This window comes from Gallus gallus, chromosome 14, assembly GCF_016699485.2.
Source record: "Gallus gallus isolate bGalGal1 chromosome 14, bGalGal1.mat.broiler.GRCg7b, whole genome shotgun sequence".
Classification (NCBI taxonomy): domain Eukaryota; kingdom Metazoa; phylum Chordata; class Aves; order Galliformes; family Phasianidae; genus Gallus; species Gallus gallus.
Genome location: NC_052545.1, coordinates 12,479,315 through 12,498,456, shown reverse-complemented (window position 1 = coordinate 12,498,456; position 19,142 = coordinate 12,479,315). Strand labels below are relative to the sequence as shown.

General features: G+C 51.6%; 1 protein-coding gene across 1 annotated transcript; it reads left to right on the top strand.

The window, feature by feature from the left end:
• Positions 1-910: 910 nt before the first annotated feature.
• On the top strand, positions 911-19,097 carry TRAP1 (TNF receptor associated protein 1). Its single transcript, NM_001006175.2, has 18 exons — positions 911-1,014; positions 2,395-2,562; positions 3,558-3,640; positions 4,051-4,191; positions 9,424-9,495; positions 10,035-10,195; positions 11,258-11,367; positions 11,544-11,617; positions 13,603-13,758; positions 14,144-14,264; positions 14,396-14,465; positions 14,834-14,981; positions 15,485-15,670; positions 16,229-16,367; positions 16,725-16,810; positions 17,353-17,498; positions 17,895-17,967; positions 18,257-19,097. Exons 1-18 carry the CDS (start codon positions 936-938, stop codon positions 18,356-18,358), a joined length of 2,115 nt encoding a protein of 704 aa, NP_001006175.2. The 5' UTR covers positions 911-935; the 3' UTR covers positions 18,359-19,097.
• Positions 19,098-19,142: the final 45 nt, after the last annotated feature.

The following is a 19,142-nucleotide window of genomic DNA, read 5'->3' as shown; positions in this document are numbered from 1 at the left end:
TGCCTCTGCCTCTCCAATGCGTTCTGCTTTCTGCTGCTGGCCGGCCCAGATCGCCCCTGTGACAGCAAGGAGCTGTGAGCGCGTTTCTTGTGGCCGACAACGGCAGCTGAGGTTCATCTCCGTGCTTTGCTGCTGCTTCCCCTGAGCGCTTCAGAGCAGAGGGGTGAGGAAGAAGAGCCGTCCTGCGGGGCACATAACCCCACCTGCCGCCTCGCTGGAGCCAGCAGTGGCTGCGGCAGCTCGGTGTGCCTTCGGGTCAGCGCGCGGGGAACCGAAACGAGCCCGAACAGAGCAGAGGATCCCCGGCACATCCCCTGCGGCCCGCCGGCTTCCTGCAGGAGGGCGGTTTGCGGCCGAATGGGCAGAGCGGATCCCACGGCCGGGGCTCCGCTGCAGCACGGCGGTGCCGAGGAGCGCGCTGGGATCAGACGGGGTGGCGGCGAGCAGAGCGGCAGAAGGGAAACGCTTTGAACGGGCTCAGAAGTCACCTGGGAGTTCGGGCACCGCGCGGGGGATCCGAGGAGGGGGGGTTTGTTTCAGGTGGAAGCGCAGCCCAGCAGAGGTGCCGGCAGCGATGCGAAGCCTCGTCCCGGGACGGCTGCAGCGGACGCGTAACGCCCAGCAGCGCCACGTGCGGGCGGCGCTTCGCCGCAACCCGAGAGCAGCGCGGTGCCGAGGACGGGCTGCGGGCACCAGGGCGGCGCTCGCGCGGCTCTGGACTCTCGGCGCTGCCTCCGCTACGTGCTCGCCGTTCCCTCGCGAAGGGACGGCACAGGACGGGGGATAACGGGGCAGCGGCGCCGTGCCCGGGGAGCGGAGGCGCGCGGCCCGTGAAAGCGCCGCCGCCGGTGACGTATGTGCGCGCGACGCGCTCTGACCCGTGACGTCATCACGACGCGCCGGGGGCGGCGGCGCCGCTGAGGCGGGAGCTCGGCATGGCGGCGGCGGCGGCGCGGAGGGGGCGGTGCCTCGCGGCTCTGCTGCGTGCCGGGATCGGGCCGCGGGCGGCCGCAGGTGAGCGGAGCTCCGCGCCGTACCGCGCCGCTCCCGAGCCCTGCCCGGCGCTGGGGCGGCCGAGCCCCGTTCGCACGAAGCATTACACGCCCGGCGCCGGGCCCGGGCTCTGCGTGCCGTCCGGGAGCCGTCACCACCCGCGGGCCGCGCGACCCCTCGGGGCGGTGGGAGCGCGTCCGTGCGGGCCGCGGAGGGGCGCGAGGTGGAGGAAACCGTGCGGCGCGTCGGGCCGCTGCGGGGCATCCTCGGGGCGGCGCTTCTGGGCCGTGCGGGGTGGAAACGGACGTTGCAGGAGCGGACGGGCCGGGAGCGGCGCCTGCCCGCATGGGGCTGCGGGTGTCCGCCTGGGAGGCCGCGCCTCGTTAGCTTTTGTGAGCTGCTGGTGGCGGTTTGCCGCTCCCCTGGGTGTCGGTGAGGGAGCACAGCCACAGCTCTGCGTGGCCCGCGGCTTCAGCCACCCGCGCTGCTCTCCGTGCTCTGCGGGGGCTCAGCGAAGGCGGCCAGGGGGGGATAAGGAGTGAGTCCTGTGACAGCTGTGTGACGGTTTGTGTTGGAGGTGCTCGGATGCATTAAGAACTACGGGTGTGCTCTTCTGCCTCCCCTCCTGGCAAAGCCTGGCTCCTCTGCGCTCTGGGTTTGGCCGGGGAAGGCCCACACCCGCTCCTCCTGCCCTGCTGTGGGGCTGGCACAGCCAGCACTTGGGCACAGGCTGTTCTTCTTTAGAAACACCCCCTCATACTTGGCTTTGGGCAGCCCTGTAGTGCTGTGAATGGCCTCCTTGTGTCCTGCTCTGGCTCTGGTTCCATCTGCCAGCACAGAGAAGACTTTGGCTCACCTGGGCATCATAAAGCGAGGGCTGGAAGCAGGAGGAAAGGGAATCCCACTTCTTAATGAGACTTGTGCTTATTCCTGACTCCCTTGTTTTCCACGTGCTGCTTATCCCAGAGCTGGCTTGGCTGGAAGATACAATCCCAGTGCTCTGTTAGCTGTGCTCTGATGGTCGCAGACCGAGCGTTTGTTGCCGCGAAGGAGATGTTATTGCCATGAAGGAGCTGCTCAGCTGACTCCCAGCGGCCAAGCAGGGCTGGCTGCAGTTGCCCTGGGGTTTGGGAGCTTTCAGAGGAACTGAGTGCTGTTGGAGGGGTGGAAGTGAGCAAAAGGAAGTGAATTTTGGTTCAAAGAACCTGCCTGATGGGAAGCGTTACTGTGGTATCCAGAGGAGGTAACAATGGAGGTTGCAGAATGCCTTCTTCCTCCCCATTTAATGTATGGTGAAAGCTACAAATGGCATCTTCTGGTGAGGATTTTCATTCAGAGGGTGCTGCTGTTGCTGCTGATACTCGTGATTTGTACTGAAATGTCTTGAATTGTGTGTTGTAGCAAAAGGACCGGCATGCCTCCAAAGAGAAGTACTCTGTTCTCGGAGGCTCCCGCACCGCATTCCTGCTGCCTGCATTTCTGCTTGCCGGGCGTACAGCACGCAGACGGCGGAGAGCAAGGAAGAAGAGCCCCTGCACACCATCATCAGCAACACGGAGAATGTGAAAGGTGGGCACGAGTGCTGGTGTCTCGTGGGAGCGTTCTCGAGCTGCAAGCGGACGTAGGACAGTGTCAGAGCGTTGTCTGGGTGTAACTGTGCACTGACTCTGCAGAGAGGTGCTTTAAAGCAAAGCCACGTGTTATTTGAGCGCAGAAATAGCATCTTAGCTCTGTGCTCCCACTGTTTTATCTTGCAAGTTCATCTGCAGCTTCCAGGCTGTGGAGCCCCAGCAGGATTCGTGCGCTGCTCCTACTGCTGTCCGCACCCCAGCTTAGCCCCCATCATGAGGGAACGTAGGTACTCACCAGCAAGGCACTACAGATGTGTGATGGGTGAATCATGGCTTTCTCTGTGTTACTTTGGGGTTCTCCGATGCCTCTAGCAGGAGAAATACTGTTTTTCAAAAGCCAAGGATGGTCTTTCAGCAGAGGTATTGTGTTGTGTGTGTCTCTTTCTGGGTGCCTGCCTGTGACTCCCTTGCCCTGCCCTGCAGGCACGTTTGAGAATCTGGCTGTTTCTGTTTAAGGCTTAGAGTGCTGTTTGGGCATGAGAATTGCCAGCTGGCTGTAGAAGCTCTCAGAGCATGGCACGTGCAGGTGGAAGCAGGGAATTGTATGGAAGGTGGGCTGTAAGCTACGGGAAATGCTTCAGAAAGTGTGTGGGGTTGCAAGGAGCCACGCATTAGGAGCAAGGGGAATCGGAATCAGTCTTCACTTCAGCTTTGTTGATTGTAGTCTGGAGTTTGTGACCAGTATGCAGGGAGTCTTGAGGTCTGCCTGAAAGGAGCTGGGGTGCAGAGGCCAAGTGTCTGCTTGGCAGAGCGTGCTGCCTCGTTAGGGGTGTGTAAACAGCAGCTTTGGCGTCACCCTTTTGGAGGCCACAGCTGCCTGCGTTCAGTCCTGCTTCGTGGCAGCTGAAGCACGTGGTGAGGAGGCAGTTTTGCCTTTCTTCCCACAGGAAAATGGTGAAGTACCTTACGTGTGTGCTTGTGACTTTATCCTAGGTGCAGCCTCCAAGCATGAGTTTCAGGCTGAAACAAAGAAACTGCTGGATATTGTTGCCCGTTCCTTGTACTCGGAGAAGGAGGTAGGGCACCTCTACCTGCCCCAGAGCTGGCAGATTTTCTGTTGTTGAAGCCCGGTCTGTCAGAGGTTATATCCTCGGACTTGAGCTGGGAAAATACCCTCTCAGTTTCCCAGCAAATCCTGTGCTATTCACATCCTACACTTCCTTGAATGTGCTTTTCTTAAGACACCTTCAAAACATGTTTTGAAAACAAGCTCTAAGTGTGGCCAGAGTGCCTCTGTGGTCCTCAGAACCTCAGCACTTCACCAGTGAGCTCAGACCAGCCGTTCTCCTGGCAGATAATGGGGAAAGGCCGTTACCTTTTGGCAGGCTGGGAATTAGTCTGTGGGTGGGCATTGAGTTCCACAGCTGCTGGGAGCTCTGAGCAGTGAACGAAGCCGGGCTGTAGTGTCAGGTTGTGTCTTCCTCAGGTGTTTATCCGGGAGCTGATCTCCAACGGCAGCGATGCACTGGAGAAACTGCGTCATCGGCTAATGGCAGAAGGGAAGGCCTTGCCAGAGATGGAGATTCACCTGCAGACGGACAGTGGGAAGGGAACCATCACTATCCAGGTACCTCCTTTGGTAACAGGAGAGTGCTATGCCTTGCTGCTCTTATCTCTAGGTTTGGTGGGGGATTGGTGGAAGCTGAGTGGCAGTGCAGTCCCTTGGATTCTCAAACCTGCCTGGAGAAGAGTTCTGTCCTCTGCTGGGCTCTGCTTCGTGAGGCTGTAACCTCCAGATCAGTTTATCTGTTCCTCACTTGTCCCCATAGAAAAAATTCTCTCTCCTTCCTTTCCATTTAGGAACTCCCAGTAGTGTTTCTCCCATTATCCTTTCTTGTGCACCTCCTGGGTTGTGTGTGCATTCCTTAGCAGTAGAGAAGTTGGGAGCCTGGTTTCATCCTGACCCTTGGGTAGGAATTCTCCTCAAGGCTGAGGTGTCGCATGGCAGCTCACAGGCCTTCCCTCCCACGTGGGTTGCTGGGAGATGCTGGGGTGGTGGTCAGAACATCCACTGCTCATCATCTCCGCATGTTCCTGCTTCAGGTGTTTTTGTGTTTGGTGTTTTTGTGGCAAAGATGCCAAGAAGATAAGCCATTAACTTTCCTCGTGGACAGTGTCAGTTGTGGGAGTGCAGCTTTATTCTATTGTCAGGAGAACACAGAACGAAGCAGACAGCAGTGAGGGGTGACTGGAGCAGTCCAGAAGAGATGTGGCACAGACAAAGCACACGATGCAGTATTTTTCATGTGTGACAAAAGCAGTCACTGTTAGAGGCTGCTCAGTTTTTTTGTACTTCTGTTTCTTTGCCAAACAAGCAGCTGTGGTTGCCATGGGGAAGCCGGTGATTGTTAGTGGGCAACGTGGTTGTCAACCCAGAGATTCTCAAATCACAGCGCAGAAGCTTTGCTTCCCCTCTCACACCTGGCTCTTGCATTCCTCTGACTGCTGTGTAACGCTGATTCGTTAATGAGCTCTCACTTAGGGATGATTCTGTGCTTGAGGCTGTCTTGCTCTTGTCTTTCCCTTTTGCCATCGTAGTGCACACATTGCTTCTGACCCCATCCAGACATGCTTAAGGCTCGTGGCTGTGGAAGCTGTCCTCTTCTTTGGCTGGGAGACCTGTTTGCCCACCTTGCAGACTGGATGTGTTTGACATCATACCCAATTAGAGCTGCTAGGGATTTGTCTTTTTATAACCCCCTATCTGGCTGTCTGTGCTTCTCTAATGCGACTAAATGAGTCTTAACTAGCAAGCCTTTAACTGCAGAAATACTGTGCTTCAAGAGAGAGAGAACAGCACTACTCCAATCTCATTTAATAGATTTGCCTTCTCAGTAGTGCCTAAAGCTCCTTATCTCCAGCAAGGGGTCTATTTATAACCTCGTGAAGAAATGTACAGAATATAAAGATTGCTTGGACCAAGCCTCGTTCAAAACAGTTCCCTACCTTCCAGGAATGTGAAGGTGCAAAAGAATTTGCCTGCAGTGGTTGAGGCAGAGATGGATGTGCCTCGTAGTCACCATTTTGTTTGCTGCACACATTTGGACTCAGTAGAGCAGAAGCAGAAAGTCTGTTGTACGTCATCTCTGGCGATGGTGTCCCACTTTTCTCTGGGAGGGCTCCTGTTGTCTCACACTGACCCCTCAGTCCTTGTTCTCAGATCCTTATGTTGCTCTCCACCCCTGGAGCTGGTTAATCTTGCCTCCTCTCCCATTCCAAGCCATGTGGCATCTCTGTGTCGCTCCATGCAGTGGCCTCTGTAACAGGGCCATCCTCGGGGGGGTGATTGTCTAGCTCCAGTGAAAGACAACATTCATTTCTGTTAAGAGACTGCAGTTCTGCTTGCTTCTCTGCCAGGACCTCAGCTATAAGCATTGCAGGACTCCGAGTTTTAATTTAATGTCCTCATTGAGGGATCTCCTACCTAAGTATTGCCAGCGTTGCATCTGCTAAGAGGGGAATGTTTTGTGTGTGTCTTCAACAGTTCAGTGCAGGGGCAGCCACGCATCCCCAGAGTGGGTGGAAGCTGGGTCATGCCTGGCAGCCATGCCGTACTACCAGGCTGCAGCAGGGAGCCCTGCAGCGTCCTTAGCTGCATGCAGCATCCATCTGCTGCGTGGGTATGGGGGAGCAGGGTGGGCCAAACTGCAGGTAGAGATGGAGAAGTGAAGCTGTCTGTGCTCAGCTGAGCCTCAGCTGGGATGAAGCTTAGAGGCACCTGCCTCCAATTGCAGGGCTGGGTCAGAGCTTCCAGGTGTTGCATCATCTTTAACCAGAAAGCCAGGGATCGGCACATACACGTGCATCTCAAATAACCTGTGGCTAAAGAAGTGCAGAATCTTTTGTTTTCTTCCTCTTTGTGCCAGAATAAGAGCGTGGCACATTTAGATAGGGGAAATGCAGAGTGCACGGAAGGAAGCGCTTTACTGAACAGCAGGCGTTTGGATCTGGATGGATGGAAGCTGAGACTGCTGCAGCACTCAGCGTTGTTGTGGATGAAGTTACAGTGCTACTACATGGCACTGGAAAAGAAGCAAAACCTCAGGCTCTTGCTTTAGGCAGCTGCCATGTACTGGGTTTAAACACGTATCTCTAACTGTGAGCGTTCTTTCAGGTACAGCTGTGGCCATGGCAGCGGGCTGTTTAGTTAATTGATTTGTGTAACAAGGCTCTGCAGTTCCTTAGGTTGGTTTCAGGTAGTGAGCAAAGATAATGATACTTAACCCGGGTTCTTGTTTACCAGCTAAACTGAGCAATTTGTTAATTTAAACTCGATTTGTTGCTGTGATTGTGTACGGTTTGTTTCTAATTTACCAAAAATTAGCATACAAAAGCAAGAACTGTGAAGTGATGTGATGAGATGGGTACTGGGGCCCAGGATGTTCTTTTGAGGAAGATAGGGGAGTCCTCAGGGCTGTGGGGCAAACAAAGCACGTGATGCTGCATGAATGCAGCCATCCAGCTGTAACCACACAGAATGGTCTCTGCAAACTTCCAGCGCCCACAGCAGGAAGGTTGCAGCAAAGCACAGGGAAAGAACGAAGGTACAGTGCAGAGGAGCAGTGCTGCAGGGTGGCTCTGGGGCTGGCTGTGTGCTCAGCGCCCTGACAAGTCCCAGGAGGGCAGTTCAACCAGGTGCGTAGGTTGCAGCTCAGCAGAGCAGCAGGTGGGCTTCTGTAATTAGCTGCCAGCTAATGAAGTGTCCATGCCCCAAATCCTGTGCTGTGCTGTTCAGCAGCTGGTTCTCTGCAGCAAAACTGTGGGGTAGCACTGCACGCTTTGAACTCTGAACACATCCTTCATGTCTTGTGACTTGTGGAGGCCCACAGCCAGTTGGCTCCATGGTTGTACAACCAGCTCTGCTCCCGCTGCTGTTCTTACGAAGGTAAAACTTTCCTGGAGGCTGAAGGGAGGGCTTGAAGCCATCTATGGGGGAATGAAGCTCTAATGGTGGCGGAGCTCAGTTCTGCTGCCTGATTGCAGCTCAGAGGTATTTGCAGAGCTGCAGACAGCCCGGCACCGGGAGCAGCTCCATCTGCTGAAGGCAGCCGTACAGCGCAGCGCTGAACCTGGCTGCAGGAAGCACAGGTGCTGCAGGAGCGGTTTGAATCTTAATGGGGTTCCCTCTGAGTCCACTCAGGTGTTCTCCTGCCTTAGGAAATGCCAGCATCCCTGCTTGGCCACCTCGGCACATGCTTTCTGTTTCCCCTGTGAGCAGCCGAGCGGTGCTCCGAGCCACACTCTTTGTTTGTTGCATTCACCCTCATCAGCTCGGACTCCAGGAGTTGTCCTTAAGCATTTTGCAATAAGTTTGGCTGGGAATTAAATAGCCAAATATATTCATGGGGTATTTTTTTTAACACAGTGGAATTTGGGAATGACATGCTGCGCTATAAATAGGAGTGGATCAGAGGAGTTAAGAGTGTTCTGCTCAGGGTCTGGCACGAACAAAACCTGAACCAGATGCTGAAAACATCTTTTTTTTTCCCTGCACTTTTTTTCCCTGGGGAAAGGGACCGTGTCAGATTCCTGAGGTTGTGCCATACTCGGTTTGTTTTTCCTGGCTTTTCATCTCCTGTGCTGGGATGTTATCTGGCATCATTCATCTTCTCAGCCAAGACGAGTGTGGCTGCCCTCACTGTGTGTAACCCTGTGGAAGGTACTGCTGTGCTGCGACGTGGGGAGATGCAGAGCAATGTCTGCTCACACAGCACCTCGCTTGGTAACCTCACAGGTTGACCACTATTTGGTCATTCAGTGGACTTAAGCACCAGATTAAAAAATCCATATTAGTATTAATTACGCCACCTTACTTTACTGATAAACAGGTCCACTGAGTGCCCCGCATGGGTGGTAGAGGCGTGCTGTGCATGAGGTCTCCCTGGCATCCCACCCTGAGCCATCTCACAGCACTTGGTTCCAGGCAAACTCATTTTGCTGACTCCAACACACCAAATTCAGTGTATCAGTGGGGTGTGAGTGTGTCAGCATGCTTTGGGACACACGCAGTGCTGTCAGCTTTGACAGCTGTTGCAGGTACATGAGGAGAGCTGAGCTCTTCACATGGGCAGGAACCACCTTTCACTCATCCAGTTTTGCTGCTGCTGTCTTACTGAGCTCAGTGAATGTGGCACAGAGCACCGCAAGGTAAGGAGCTTCCAGCTGGGATACAGCACTGCAGCACTCAGGCTCGGGGACCTGAATGCCCACAGGTTCATTCTCATGTTTTTGGAGCACGGAGAGAAGGGGAGTGGGGGCAGGAAAAGGCAGGTACTGTATGAAGATGAATGAATGTGGTCCTTGGAGCCAAGAGCCTGCATTGCCTGAGATCTGAGGGATTCGCTGCTCTGCCACTGCTGGTTGGAAATAAGCTGCATCTTGTTGCTCCTCACCTCTCCTGTGTATTGGCACAGGAATGGGACTGACTGTACGTGCACAGCTCCTTGTGCAGGAAGGCTGAGACCTGGGCTGAGATTGCTTTCCAACACTGGCACACAGTGTTGTTAGTGGTGCAGAAACCAGCCTGTCTTGGCAGGTTTTTGTGTTGTCTCCATATAATACTTGAGTTTCTAAACATCTCGGTGGTTTATAGCCACAAAGCAGCTGTGGCCCCTTAGAGCTCTGGGTTTTTTGAGTCTGCTGTCCTGCCTTGGTGCAGGTGCAGTCACAGCTGGAAGCTGCTGTTGCATTTACTGCTTGACTGGCTGGAAGAGACTGTTGATCAGAAGAGGTTGCTTGGGTTCTGCTTGCTACAGCAGTTCTCTACTGACATTTCAGTGACTGTTGCTTTTCCTTTCAGGACACAGGCATTGGGATGACCCAGGAGGAGCTTGTTTCTAACCTTGGTACCATTGCTCGATCAGGCTCAAAGGTAACTCAGGGTGAGGTGCCCCTTCTCCCCCTTAGAAAAGGCTTCTCCAGTTACAGGCACATCTTTTCTCCCAGTAATTTCTCATTCTGTCTCTTCCCTTGGCCCCCAGCCCAGCTGGGAAATTACAACCCTCCTGAAAGGTGAAACCTTCCCATGGAGTCTTCTACCTCACAGTGGTCTCTGCTGTGTGCCAGGTAGGCCTGTGGTGGCCAAAGCTGCACTAATGGACCCTGTGTGTAATGCTGCTGCCTTCTTCCACGAGCCATGTTTGTGCAGGGAGATAGGTTCATTTGGCATTCCCATTGCATCCATGAGGGCACCAGCTGTGTCCTTGTGCTGGCAAATTGTCATATATATCTAGTTGATCCTTTTTTTTTTCCTATCTCTGGAGTGACCACTCTGAAGTTGACTGAGCCCTTGCTCTTTTCCTTTCCTGCTAGCTGCAGTGCACAGTGCCCTAGGCAATGCTCCCCTTTTCCAGAGATGCAGTCCCTGAAGTCATTGCATGGTGGTTTATGTCTCCTCCTTTGTTCCTCCAGGCATTTCTGGATGCACTGCAGAGCCAAGCTGAAGCCAGCAGTAAAATCATTGGCCAGTTTGGAGTAGGCTTCTACTCAGCCTTCATGGTGGCTGATAAAGTGGAGGTGTTCTCGCAGTCTGCGGAGCCGGGGAGCCTGGGCTACCACTGGTCTTCAGATGGGTAAGGCTGCGAGGTGGGATGGAAGCATGCAGGGGCTGTATCTGGATCAGGCACTAGCTGAAAGCTGTGCAAAGCAAGATGGGGCTTGCGTGTTCTTCTATGACTGGGTTTGCTGTCTTAGATCCTACTCAGGTTATACTTGGCAAGAGAGTGTAGCCAAATGCGCCAGGGTGAGCAACCACAGGGGCAAACTTGCTTTGTTGCAGTAGTTCGTGGACAAAGCGAGTACCTGCCTCTCCAGTTCCTTCCCTTCTGGCAAACAGGTGGCTTTGCAGTGCTCCAAACCAGAGACAAATGTACTGTCTTTGCTCTGGCTGATCCTTGGCTTTTTGCTTGAGGGCACCCGCAGCAGCAGGGCTCATGCAGTGCTGTGACTCTGCAGGCACGTGTCTGCTGCAGGTTGGATCCGTGTGCTCAGCCTTCGCTTCTTGCTCACAAGTTGCAAACGTTTGCGACAGTAAAGCTGTGCTGCTCTGGACCAAGTTGAAATTGGAGCTCCTAGGAATGATGAGCTCTACATCTCTGTAGCACCTCCTAGAAATTAAGTATTTACCAAGTTATTTAAATTATTGAAAAAGTATTTTGTAACTGGGATGTCAGAGTGTTTTGGGGTATGAGCAAGCTGATGTGCACTGCAGTCTGTGTTTCTGTATGATTTGAAGGCTTGTCTGTTGTCATTCTTGTGTGGCATTCACTTGGCAGGAATGGTCACCCAGAGCACGCTGCCTCTACCAGAGCACAGCTTCTTTTGATAGCAGCAAGCTCTGGCTGAAGGTTAGGCCTGTGCAAGCCTAAGTTTGCTTGAAATTTGTTTCCTTTTTTGTAGAGGCTACTGGTCTGCAAAGAGCTGTGTTGTGGGGCCCAGATTCTCCATAGAAAGACAGCTACGCTCTCTGGGGAGTTTTCTGAAAGGCACAGAGAACATTCAGATGTCCAAGTTGTTTTTTTTTTTGCCTTTCTCTCTTGGTGCTGAGGTGTTGTGTGAGCTGTCAGTTTAATTACACGTCCTGTAGTGGATGTGGCTGAGGCACAAGCTGACATGGGTTCTGTTTCTAATCCTAGCTCAGGAATGTTTGAGATCGCAGAAGCATCTGGTGTCAGAACTGGGACTAAGATTATTATACATCTCAAAGAAGACTGCAAGGAGTTTGCAAATGAAGACCGAGTCAAGGGTGAGCGGAGGAGGGAAGTGCTGTTATGTGCTATGGATGTGTGGAATCTGTTGGTTCTGTGTGAGTGGGAGGTGAATTTACAGTGTTCTTCCTCTCCTGCAGCACCATTCACTGAAGAAATTCTTACTCTGTTGTTTTCACAAATGTGATTCTTCGATGTCTTTTTTCCATTCCAGAGGTGGTGACAAAATACAGCAACTTCATCAGCTTCCCTCTGTATCTCAACGGGAGACGAATTAACACGTTACAGGTGAGCGGGATGGCTGTGGGCAGGTTGCTCGTGGAGTCCATTGCAATCCTCTGCTGGAGACAGGAAACACAATGCCACTGCTGCTGCTGTCCCTGGCAGTCAGGGGAGGGCTGTCCAGAACATCGCAGACCACGCAGTGACAAGTTAATTAAAACAAGAGGAGGCAATCTGATGCAAGTCGTGCCTGATACTGCTATTTTGTATTTGTTTGACAGAATACTTGTAGATTGGCAAAGCAGTTTTTGTTTACATACATCTTCCAGATTCTTTCCCAACCAAAGTGATTATCTCAGTGCTTTTTAAGACTACTTTTAACTGTTGAAGCCAGGTGGCATGTTAGTGAGTGCTGACGCCTCTTGCTGTTGTTCTTTCTGCCCTTCTTGGGTTAGCCAACACCAGTGAATGGTTGGTTTTCCTGGTGGGATAGCTCACCACTTGATTTTCTGCATAGCTCTTTGGCTGACCACGTCATGATACAGCCAGGCCCACCTTAGGCAGGAGCTCTTGGCCCAATTGCAGGAATCTGCTAGTTGAAATTGGTTATCTTTAAAATAAAAAAAAGCCACCTGTGTATTATTTTCTTCTAGCATTTCTTTCTCTGGTTGGCTAAATCTTCCTTGTGTAAGAGAGTAGGTGGAGGGTTTGTATTTGTTTGCTTTTTCATAAAAAGTGACACTGACGAGTTGCTAAGATGTACTGAAACATTTTATCATGTTAATTTATTTAATGTTCTGTAATTGGTGTTACTAATGTCTGATATTTATTTGGATTCCTACAATTATTATGTTTCTGTTCCAAAGGCTTTCTAGCTGTTTCCCTTAAATTACAAAACTAGAAATAGATGTAGACAGCTGTTTGGTCTTCCTGCCTGACAATCAATAGAATGCACTCCCTAGAGGAGAGCCATACTGGAGCAAGGGGTGAAATTGCTTAATGGAGTACTCCTGTCTTATCAGAAAGTGTGTTTGCCACTGGGATATGGCAATAGCTTTATTCTCATCACGCTCCTATTTCAGACCTCTTTATCCAGGATCTTTTTTCCTTTTTTCCACACATCAACATCAGTTCACTGTAAACAGAGCCACAGATCCCTATTGTGGGTTTTCCTAGATAAGATTTTGAATGCCTGCCATGTAGCTGACAGTGTAGAGTTAGAGGCTTCTATGGTCTTAACTGTGATAACTAGCTACAAGTAAGACTCTAGGAAAGCAGGACTTTAACTAATGGCTGCTCTGTAGCACTTTAGTACCTGCTTGAGTCTGTGGTCCTACCTGTGATCCTGCAAACCCTCCAGGGCACCTGGATGCTGGAAATGTTAGGAAGCCACTTGTGTAAGGAGGCTTTGAGGCAAAAGCAGCTTTAAGGAGTATGGAAGCATGGCAGGATTGCCATGAGTTGCATGCATTGGACTAGTCTGCTGGATGTCTGTATTGCCTCCAGTGATTACTCCTGCCACTTATTAGGGCTCAAATGGTGAAGAGTGGCACTAAGCGTAGTGGGCTCATCTGTCTGGAAACAAGAGTTTCTTGATTGGTCCCAATGTTAGTTAAATAGAACCTCCTCCCATTGAACTTTAACTTTTCTTTTCCTTGTTGGTCTGAGCCTTGAAATGCTTGACCAGCACTGCTAGTCAGCTGAGCTGTACTAACTGTTCAGGATACTTTGGCCAATGTGAAAGGATGGAAGTAAGCCAAATCCCTTTTGTTTTGGACTAGATAAATCTGCCTTATGTCTGCTGCAGGGCAAGAGTACCTGCTTGGAAGGTGACCAGAGATCAACTGAGGGTTAGTAATTTGTCAGCGTGTGAACCATGCTACATCGCACTGCCTTCACACTGTGCAGAGGAGTGCGACTGTTTGAAAGATGATATTGCTTTGCTTTGTTGCTCTGAGAGAAAATGTAACTTCTTCCGAAAGAAGAGCCCTGTGCTATGAAGCCACATGGGATGAGAGCTGATGGGAACTCATCTCCCTGCTCCTCCACAGGCACTCTGGATGCTGGACCCCAAGGACATCGGTGAGTGGCAGCATGAGGAGTTCTACCGCTTCATAGCGCAGGCTTACGACAAGCCCCGCTATATCCTGCACTACAAGACCGATGCACCCCTCAACATCCGCAGCATCTTCTATGTGCCTGAGCAAGTATGAGTCCAGGGAACTGTGGGACATCTGTGCAGCTCCTCTGGAGATGAGAGAACAGCAGTGCTCCTTAGGGAGAGGAGGCAGCCGAGGCTGCAGAATTGCGAGGAGGAGTATCCAGCGTGGCATCTTTGTGGTGGGCTGGGAAAGTGGTAGGTCACAGGAAAATGGTAGGGGCACTGAGCCATGGCAGGAGCTGGAGCAAGAAAATGGTAGGGGCACTGAGCCATGGCAGGAGCAGGAGCAAGGTGACTCAGGTCCCTGGGGAAGACAGCCAAGGTTTAAGCTCCTGTTGGATTCAGTACTGATTGCTGCAGCATGGTATGCAGTTAATGACTGTGCACAGTGAACAGTGCTGGTGTTACCTTTCTGTCTCTTCTTCCTGCAGAAACCATCCATGTTTGACATCAGCAGGGAACTGGGTTCCAGCGTTGCCCTCTACAGCCGCAAAATCCTCATTCAAACCAAAGCTGCAGACATCCTGCCTAAGTGGCTGCGCTTCCTTAGAGGTGTGTGCTGGGAGCAAGAATAGCAGCCTGCGGAGCAGGGCTTCCACTGGGGGGTTAGCTGGGGGGCTGCTTCCTTCCTGAGCCTGGCGCTTGTGTGTGCCTCACTGTTCAAGGGTTGCTCTGTGTTCCAGGTGTCGTAGACAGTGAGGATATACCCCTGAACCTCAGCAGGGAGCTGCTGCAGGAAAGTGCCCTCATCAGGTAAGCAATAGGTAGATCCTGTGTACCGGTGAGGTTCTTCTGGCTTCTTGCTGGGTAGCTGTGGAGTGTGCTGAATGTCCTGTGTGTGGTTGGTTATGTTCATATTGAAAACGTGAACTTCAGCAGTGCATTTGTGCCACAGCCCTAGCTGTATCCCCAGCTCGAGAGCTACTCTTGACTGAAATACAAAGAACAGATGCAGAGCCATGAAGGAAAGGAGACAGTGGCCCTAGAGTTTCTTCTTTGTCCTACTACAACACTCGTGTTTCCAAATGCATCTCTGAAACACTGCACAGGGAGAAAGATGTTCACTTTAAGTCTCACCTTGGTCTAGCAGCCATCTTCAGAAAGGCTTGTTTCTGCTGCAGGAAGCTCCGAGATGTTTTGCAGAAGAGGCTGATCAAATTCTTCATTGACCAGAGCAAGAAGGACCCTGAGAAATATGCAAAATTCTTTGAGGATTACGGAGTATTCATGAGAGAGGGAATTGTCACGATAGCAGAGCAGGATGTCAAGGTACCAGCTGTCCTGATGCACTGAAGCTGATGAGAAAGAGTGTTGGCTGCTGCATGAGATGAGGGGGAGAGCTACTTCTCTGTGAATCTAACATGCCCATAACTTGTTCGTGGATCTAGTATGATCTTAGTGCACCTTAGCCTAACTCTGACTTTTTCTGGCTGGGCGCTGCTTCCCACTTATGTTGAGACACTGCAGAATCTTTGTATCCACACACTGTCAGCCCTTGTTGATGTCATTTGAACTACAGCCCACCGTAAAGTAGAGCTTTCCCCTTACTGTTGTCTTCAGCCTGGATTCTCATTTCCAGGAGAGAGCTTGGCCTACATCATGTCTGTGTCACTTTCCTGCCTCCGTGATAACTGGATCAGGAAGGGGGAAACTCAGAATCCTCTGAGCCTTTTTGCAGCAGTACCCACTGCAAAGAGATGCCTTGGGACTGGGAGTGGTCAGGCAGAGCTTCTGTGACCTGCCCTCAGCTCACAAGAGCACATTTATTCCAGGAGGACATTGCGAAGCTGCTGCGTTATGAATCATCTGCCCTGCCTGCAGGCCAGCTGACCAGCCTGACCGAGTACGCCTCCCGCATGAAGGCAGGGAGCAGAAACATCTATTACCTGTGTGCACCCAACCGACACCTGGCTGAACACTCACCCTACTTTGAGGCCATGAAGAAGAAGGACATGGAGGTAGGTGAGCAGTTTGCTGTGGCCAGGGAGGACTGGCTGAGCTGCTGCATCTGTGGTCAGGGCTCAGCTGGGTTTTGGAGCTGAGCAGAGCGGTGAGGCTTGCGATAGTCCCCCTCTTTTCATCCCTCTGTCTCCACTTGGACTGGCTACTGCAGCATGGGGCCAGGTTGTAGGCTAGGGACCTATAGCACGCTGTGCAGGTAGGCTAGTAGTCATGCAGACACCTAGGTATTTCTGCTCATTCTGACATCTGTTATTTACCGTCACTGAACCCTGCAGCAGGAGCCTAGGAGCTGCTGTGCAGTGCTGGAAGCAGTGTTGTTAGAGGTGTCCTCTGCAGGCAGGTGGCCCTTTCAGGCTGGTGCTTCCCTGGGAGGCAGCTGCAGCCCAGCCATCTGCGGTAACAAAGCCCCTCAAGGGTTTGCTTTTGTTTGAAGCCCTGAGTGATAGTTGAACCTGCTGGTTTCCTTTGTGATGTTCTTGCCACTTGGTGCAGAGTTGCCTCTGGAAAAGGGAAGTGCTGTTAGGTCTCAAACTACATGTCTTTTTTGAGCACAGGTCCTGTTCTGCTATGAGCAATTTGATGAGCTGACACTCTTACACCTTCGGGAGTTTGACAAGAAGAAGCTCATCTCGGTGGAGACAGACATTGTTGTTGATCACTATAAGGAAGAGAAGTTTGAGGAGAGCTGCCCAGGTATGGTGGGGTTCTCCTGACCCATCCCACTGCATGCAGTCCTGTTGTCCTGTGTCAGGCAGTGAGGGTACACCTCTTTCATCACGCTTGCAATTCCTGACTATATGAGCATGCATACACCTGGTACCTTGACAGAGGGAGGCAAGCACAGGCAGGAAAAGACCTTGCCTTCTCTCATAACAGCACAGTTAGGGACAAGGAGATGTACACAGGAGTGTGCTGAGTGGTGCTGCATTCCCATTTCTACAAGAGAGCATGTACATGGGAGTGTGAAATTGACTGAGATCAGGAGTAAATCTCAGTGTCTACTGACACACAGAACGTGCATGAGCAAATGTGCCCTCTTTCTTCTGCTAGCTGCAGAACGTCTGACAGATGTGGAGGCTGAGGACCTGATGGCCTGGATGAGAAATGCCTTAGGCTCTCGAGTCACTGGTGTTAAGGTAGGTATTCTTCACCTGGGTAGCTGAGTACAGAAGATCCATAGAGAGCACATTCTAGGAAGAAGAGGCAGAGGTTGACTGCGGATGTGTTGCTATAGATTTGTTGGGTTTTCTTGGACCCTGAGAGAAATTATTCTTTTCTATGCCTCCTTTCTATAAGTGATGTGAATGCTGGTATTTGTCATTTGGGTGGTCCTTGTGGGAGTGGGAAGAATGACTTCTTCATGTATAATGTGCAAAGCCCATTTTAGTCACTCATACTTAAGTTAGCAGAACATGCTGTAGGCTGTCCTGCCTGTGGACTAGAAAGGCTTGCTGGCAAGGAATGTTTTGGATCCAGCTCTGAGCTACTGCCTATGGACTAGTGGAGCCACGTGGCACGCCAGCTGCTGCCCTGCCTGCTTAGGCAGCTCCTGTGGGATGGGGATGAATTGTGCAGTCTTGGTGTGGGTCTGCACTGAGGAGAGCCTCAATCCCTTACCCTCCCCTGCTTCTAACTCACACGTATTCCATCTCAGCACTGACTGCTGTTTTTGCCACAGGTGACCACACGGCTGGACACCCACCCTGCCATGATCACTGTGCTCGAGATGGGGGCTGCCCGCCATTTCCTTCGCATGCAGCAGCTGGCCAAGACCCAGGAGGAGCGTGCCCAGCTCCTTCAGCCCACCCTGGAGATCAACACGGGGTAAGGAGTTGCAATAGCACTGCTAAGCACTGCCTTCCTGCTGAGTTGGAGGTAGAGAAGAGGGCAATGTAAAGCCCCCAAGTAGCAGAACTCTCTCCGTTAAGTGCAGGGTGTTACAGCTCTTTAGTCTGTGAGGCTGTGTGGCATGAGGGATGTGAGGCACCCACCCTCACTGCATTCAGCCTTCAAGGACTGTCAGGGTTATAGGGTCAGGATGGGAGACAAGAGAGAAACCCCTGGAACAGGAGCGAGGAAGATGGAGCTGTTTTGTCCTTTTGGTAGAACATTTTCTGTCCCACTTTGGCTTAGGTGCACATTCTGGAAAGAAATTTCTCACGTGTCCAAAAAATGTCAAATATGTCAAAGTCTTAATATTGATCTCTCTTATTCTTACAGACACACTCTGATTAAGAAGCTTAATGAGCTGAAGGACAGTCAGCCTGATCTGGCCCAGATGTTGCTTGATCAGGTGAGAGCCAGGCCTTCTCCAAAGGCACTGCTATCCTCCCCAGAGCCACCTTGCAGACTGTGTGGTGGGGAACAGGGTGGAGCCCTTGTAGCAAGCTGGATTATCACTCTTCCGTGGTCCCCACTCAGGGTATTTCTGCTGCTTGTGGTCCATGTGTGTTCCTAGCAGATTGAGACCAAGCGTGTTTTGTAGGCAATGTGCAAGTCGTGGAGTGTGACATTCACTTCTTCCTCAGCATTCCTTCACCTTGTCCTTCCTGCTTATTTAATACTCTTCTTCTTTTTCTCAGATCTATGAGAATGCCATGATAGCAGCAGGACTGAATGAAGATCCCAGACCAATGGTGAGCCGGCTGAATGAACTCCTCACCAAAATCCTGGAGAAAAACTGAGCTTTGGAAGACTGAAGGATGAACTCTGTGCCGATATCCCTCTCCTCAAGTACAGTCACTGTGTCAGCTATTGCAGCATCTGCTTGCACACACTGGGCAGTGAGGGATTCACTTGGCAGATGGCCATGGAGAGTGCAAGGGACTTCCAGCCACCACTGCATAGGTAGGAGCCAGTTGTAATTATTGGGTTGTGTCATCAGCCTGCTGAAAGTGCACTGTTCTTAGTGGGAGCAAAATCCAGCAATAACAGCTAAAACAGAATGCATAAAATTCTGACACAACCCTTGAGAACCTCATTTCATACTGTTTCTAGAAATGGCCTTTCCCAAAACAGGTGTTGGCAGCAAGAGTCCTGGTTAAGTCCTAGTTAATATACCCTCTGTCCACTGAAGAATGAATTTCTGTGCACCACTGTGCTCTGCACTAGCACTGGCAGAATCCATTAATTTGTCAGGAGGCTTCCACCCCTAACCAGGCATGGAGATTGATTGCTGTCATTAGCAGACAGATACTGTTGGTGGAACATGTTGGTACAATCCCATGGCAGAAAAGATCACCAAGCTGCTGGATAGTTGAGTTCATCCTTGTCTTGCTGCAGAGAAAGGGAAGTAACTGGGAAGCAGCTTTCCCAGGTATGGCTTTCTGGAGGCTCTCCAGGGTTTTTTATCTCTTCTGTGGGATAAATTGCATGTCTAGCTGACCTGTATTTATGGTAAATAAATGCTGCTTCTTTTCCAAAGCCCTCCACTCTTCTGGTTTCCCCTACTCTGTTGGTCTTTATGTC

Bases quoted from the DNA above. Each gene is read 5' to 3' on its own strand.
- TRAP1 (NM_001006175.2), top strand. From the start codon at position 936: ATGGCGGCGGCGGCGGCGCGGAGGGGGCGGTGCCTCGCGGCTCTGCTG. The intron at 3,641-4,050 runs GTAGGGCACCTC...TGTCTTCCTCAG, and splicing joins CCTTGTACTCGGAGAAGGAG to GTGTTTATCCGGGAGCTGAT. The intron at 11,368-11,543 runs GTGAGCGGAGGA...TTTCCATTCCAG, and splicing joins AAATGAAGACCGAGTCAAGG to AGGTGGTGACAAAATACAGC.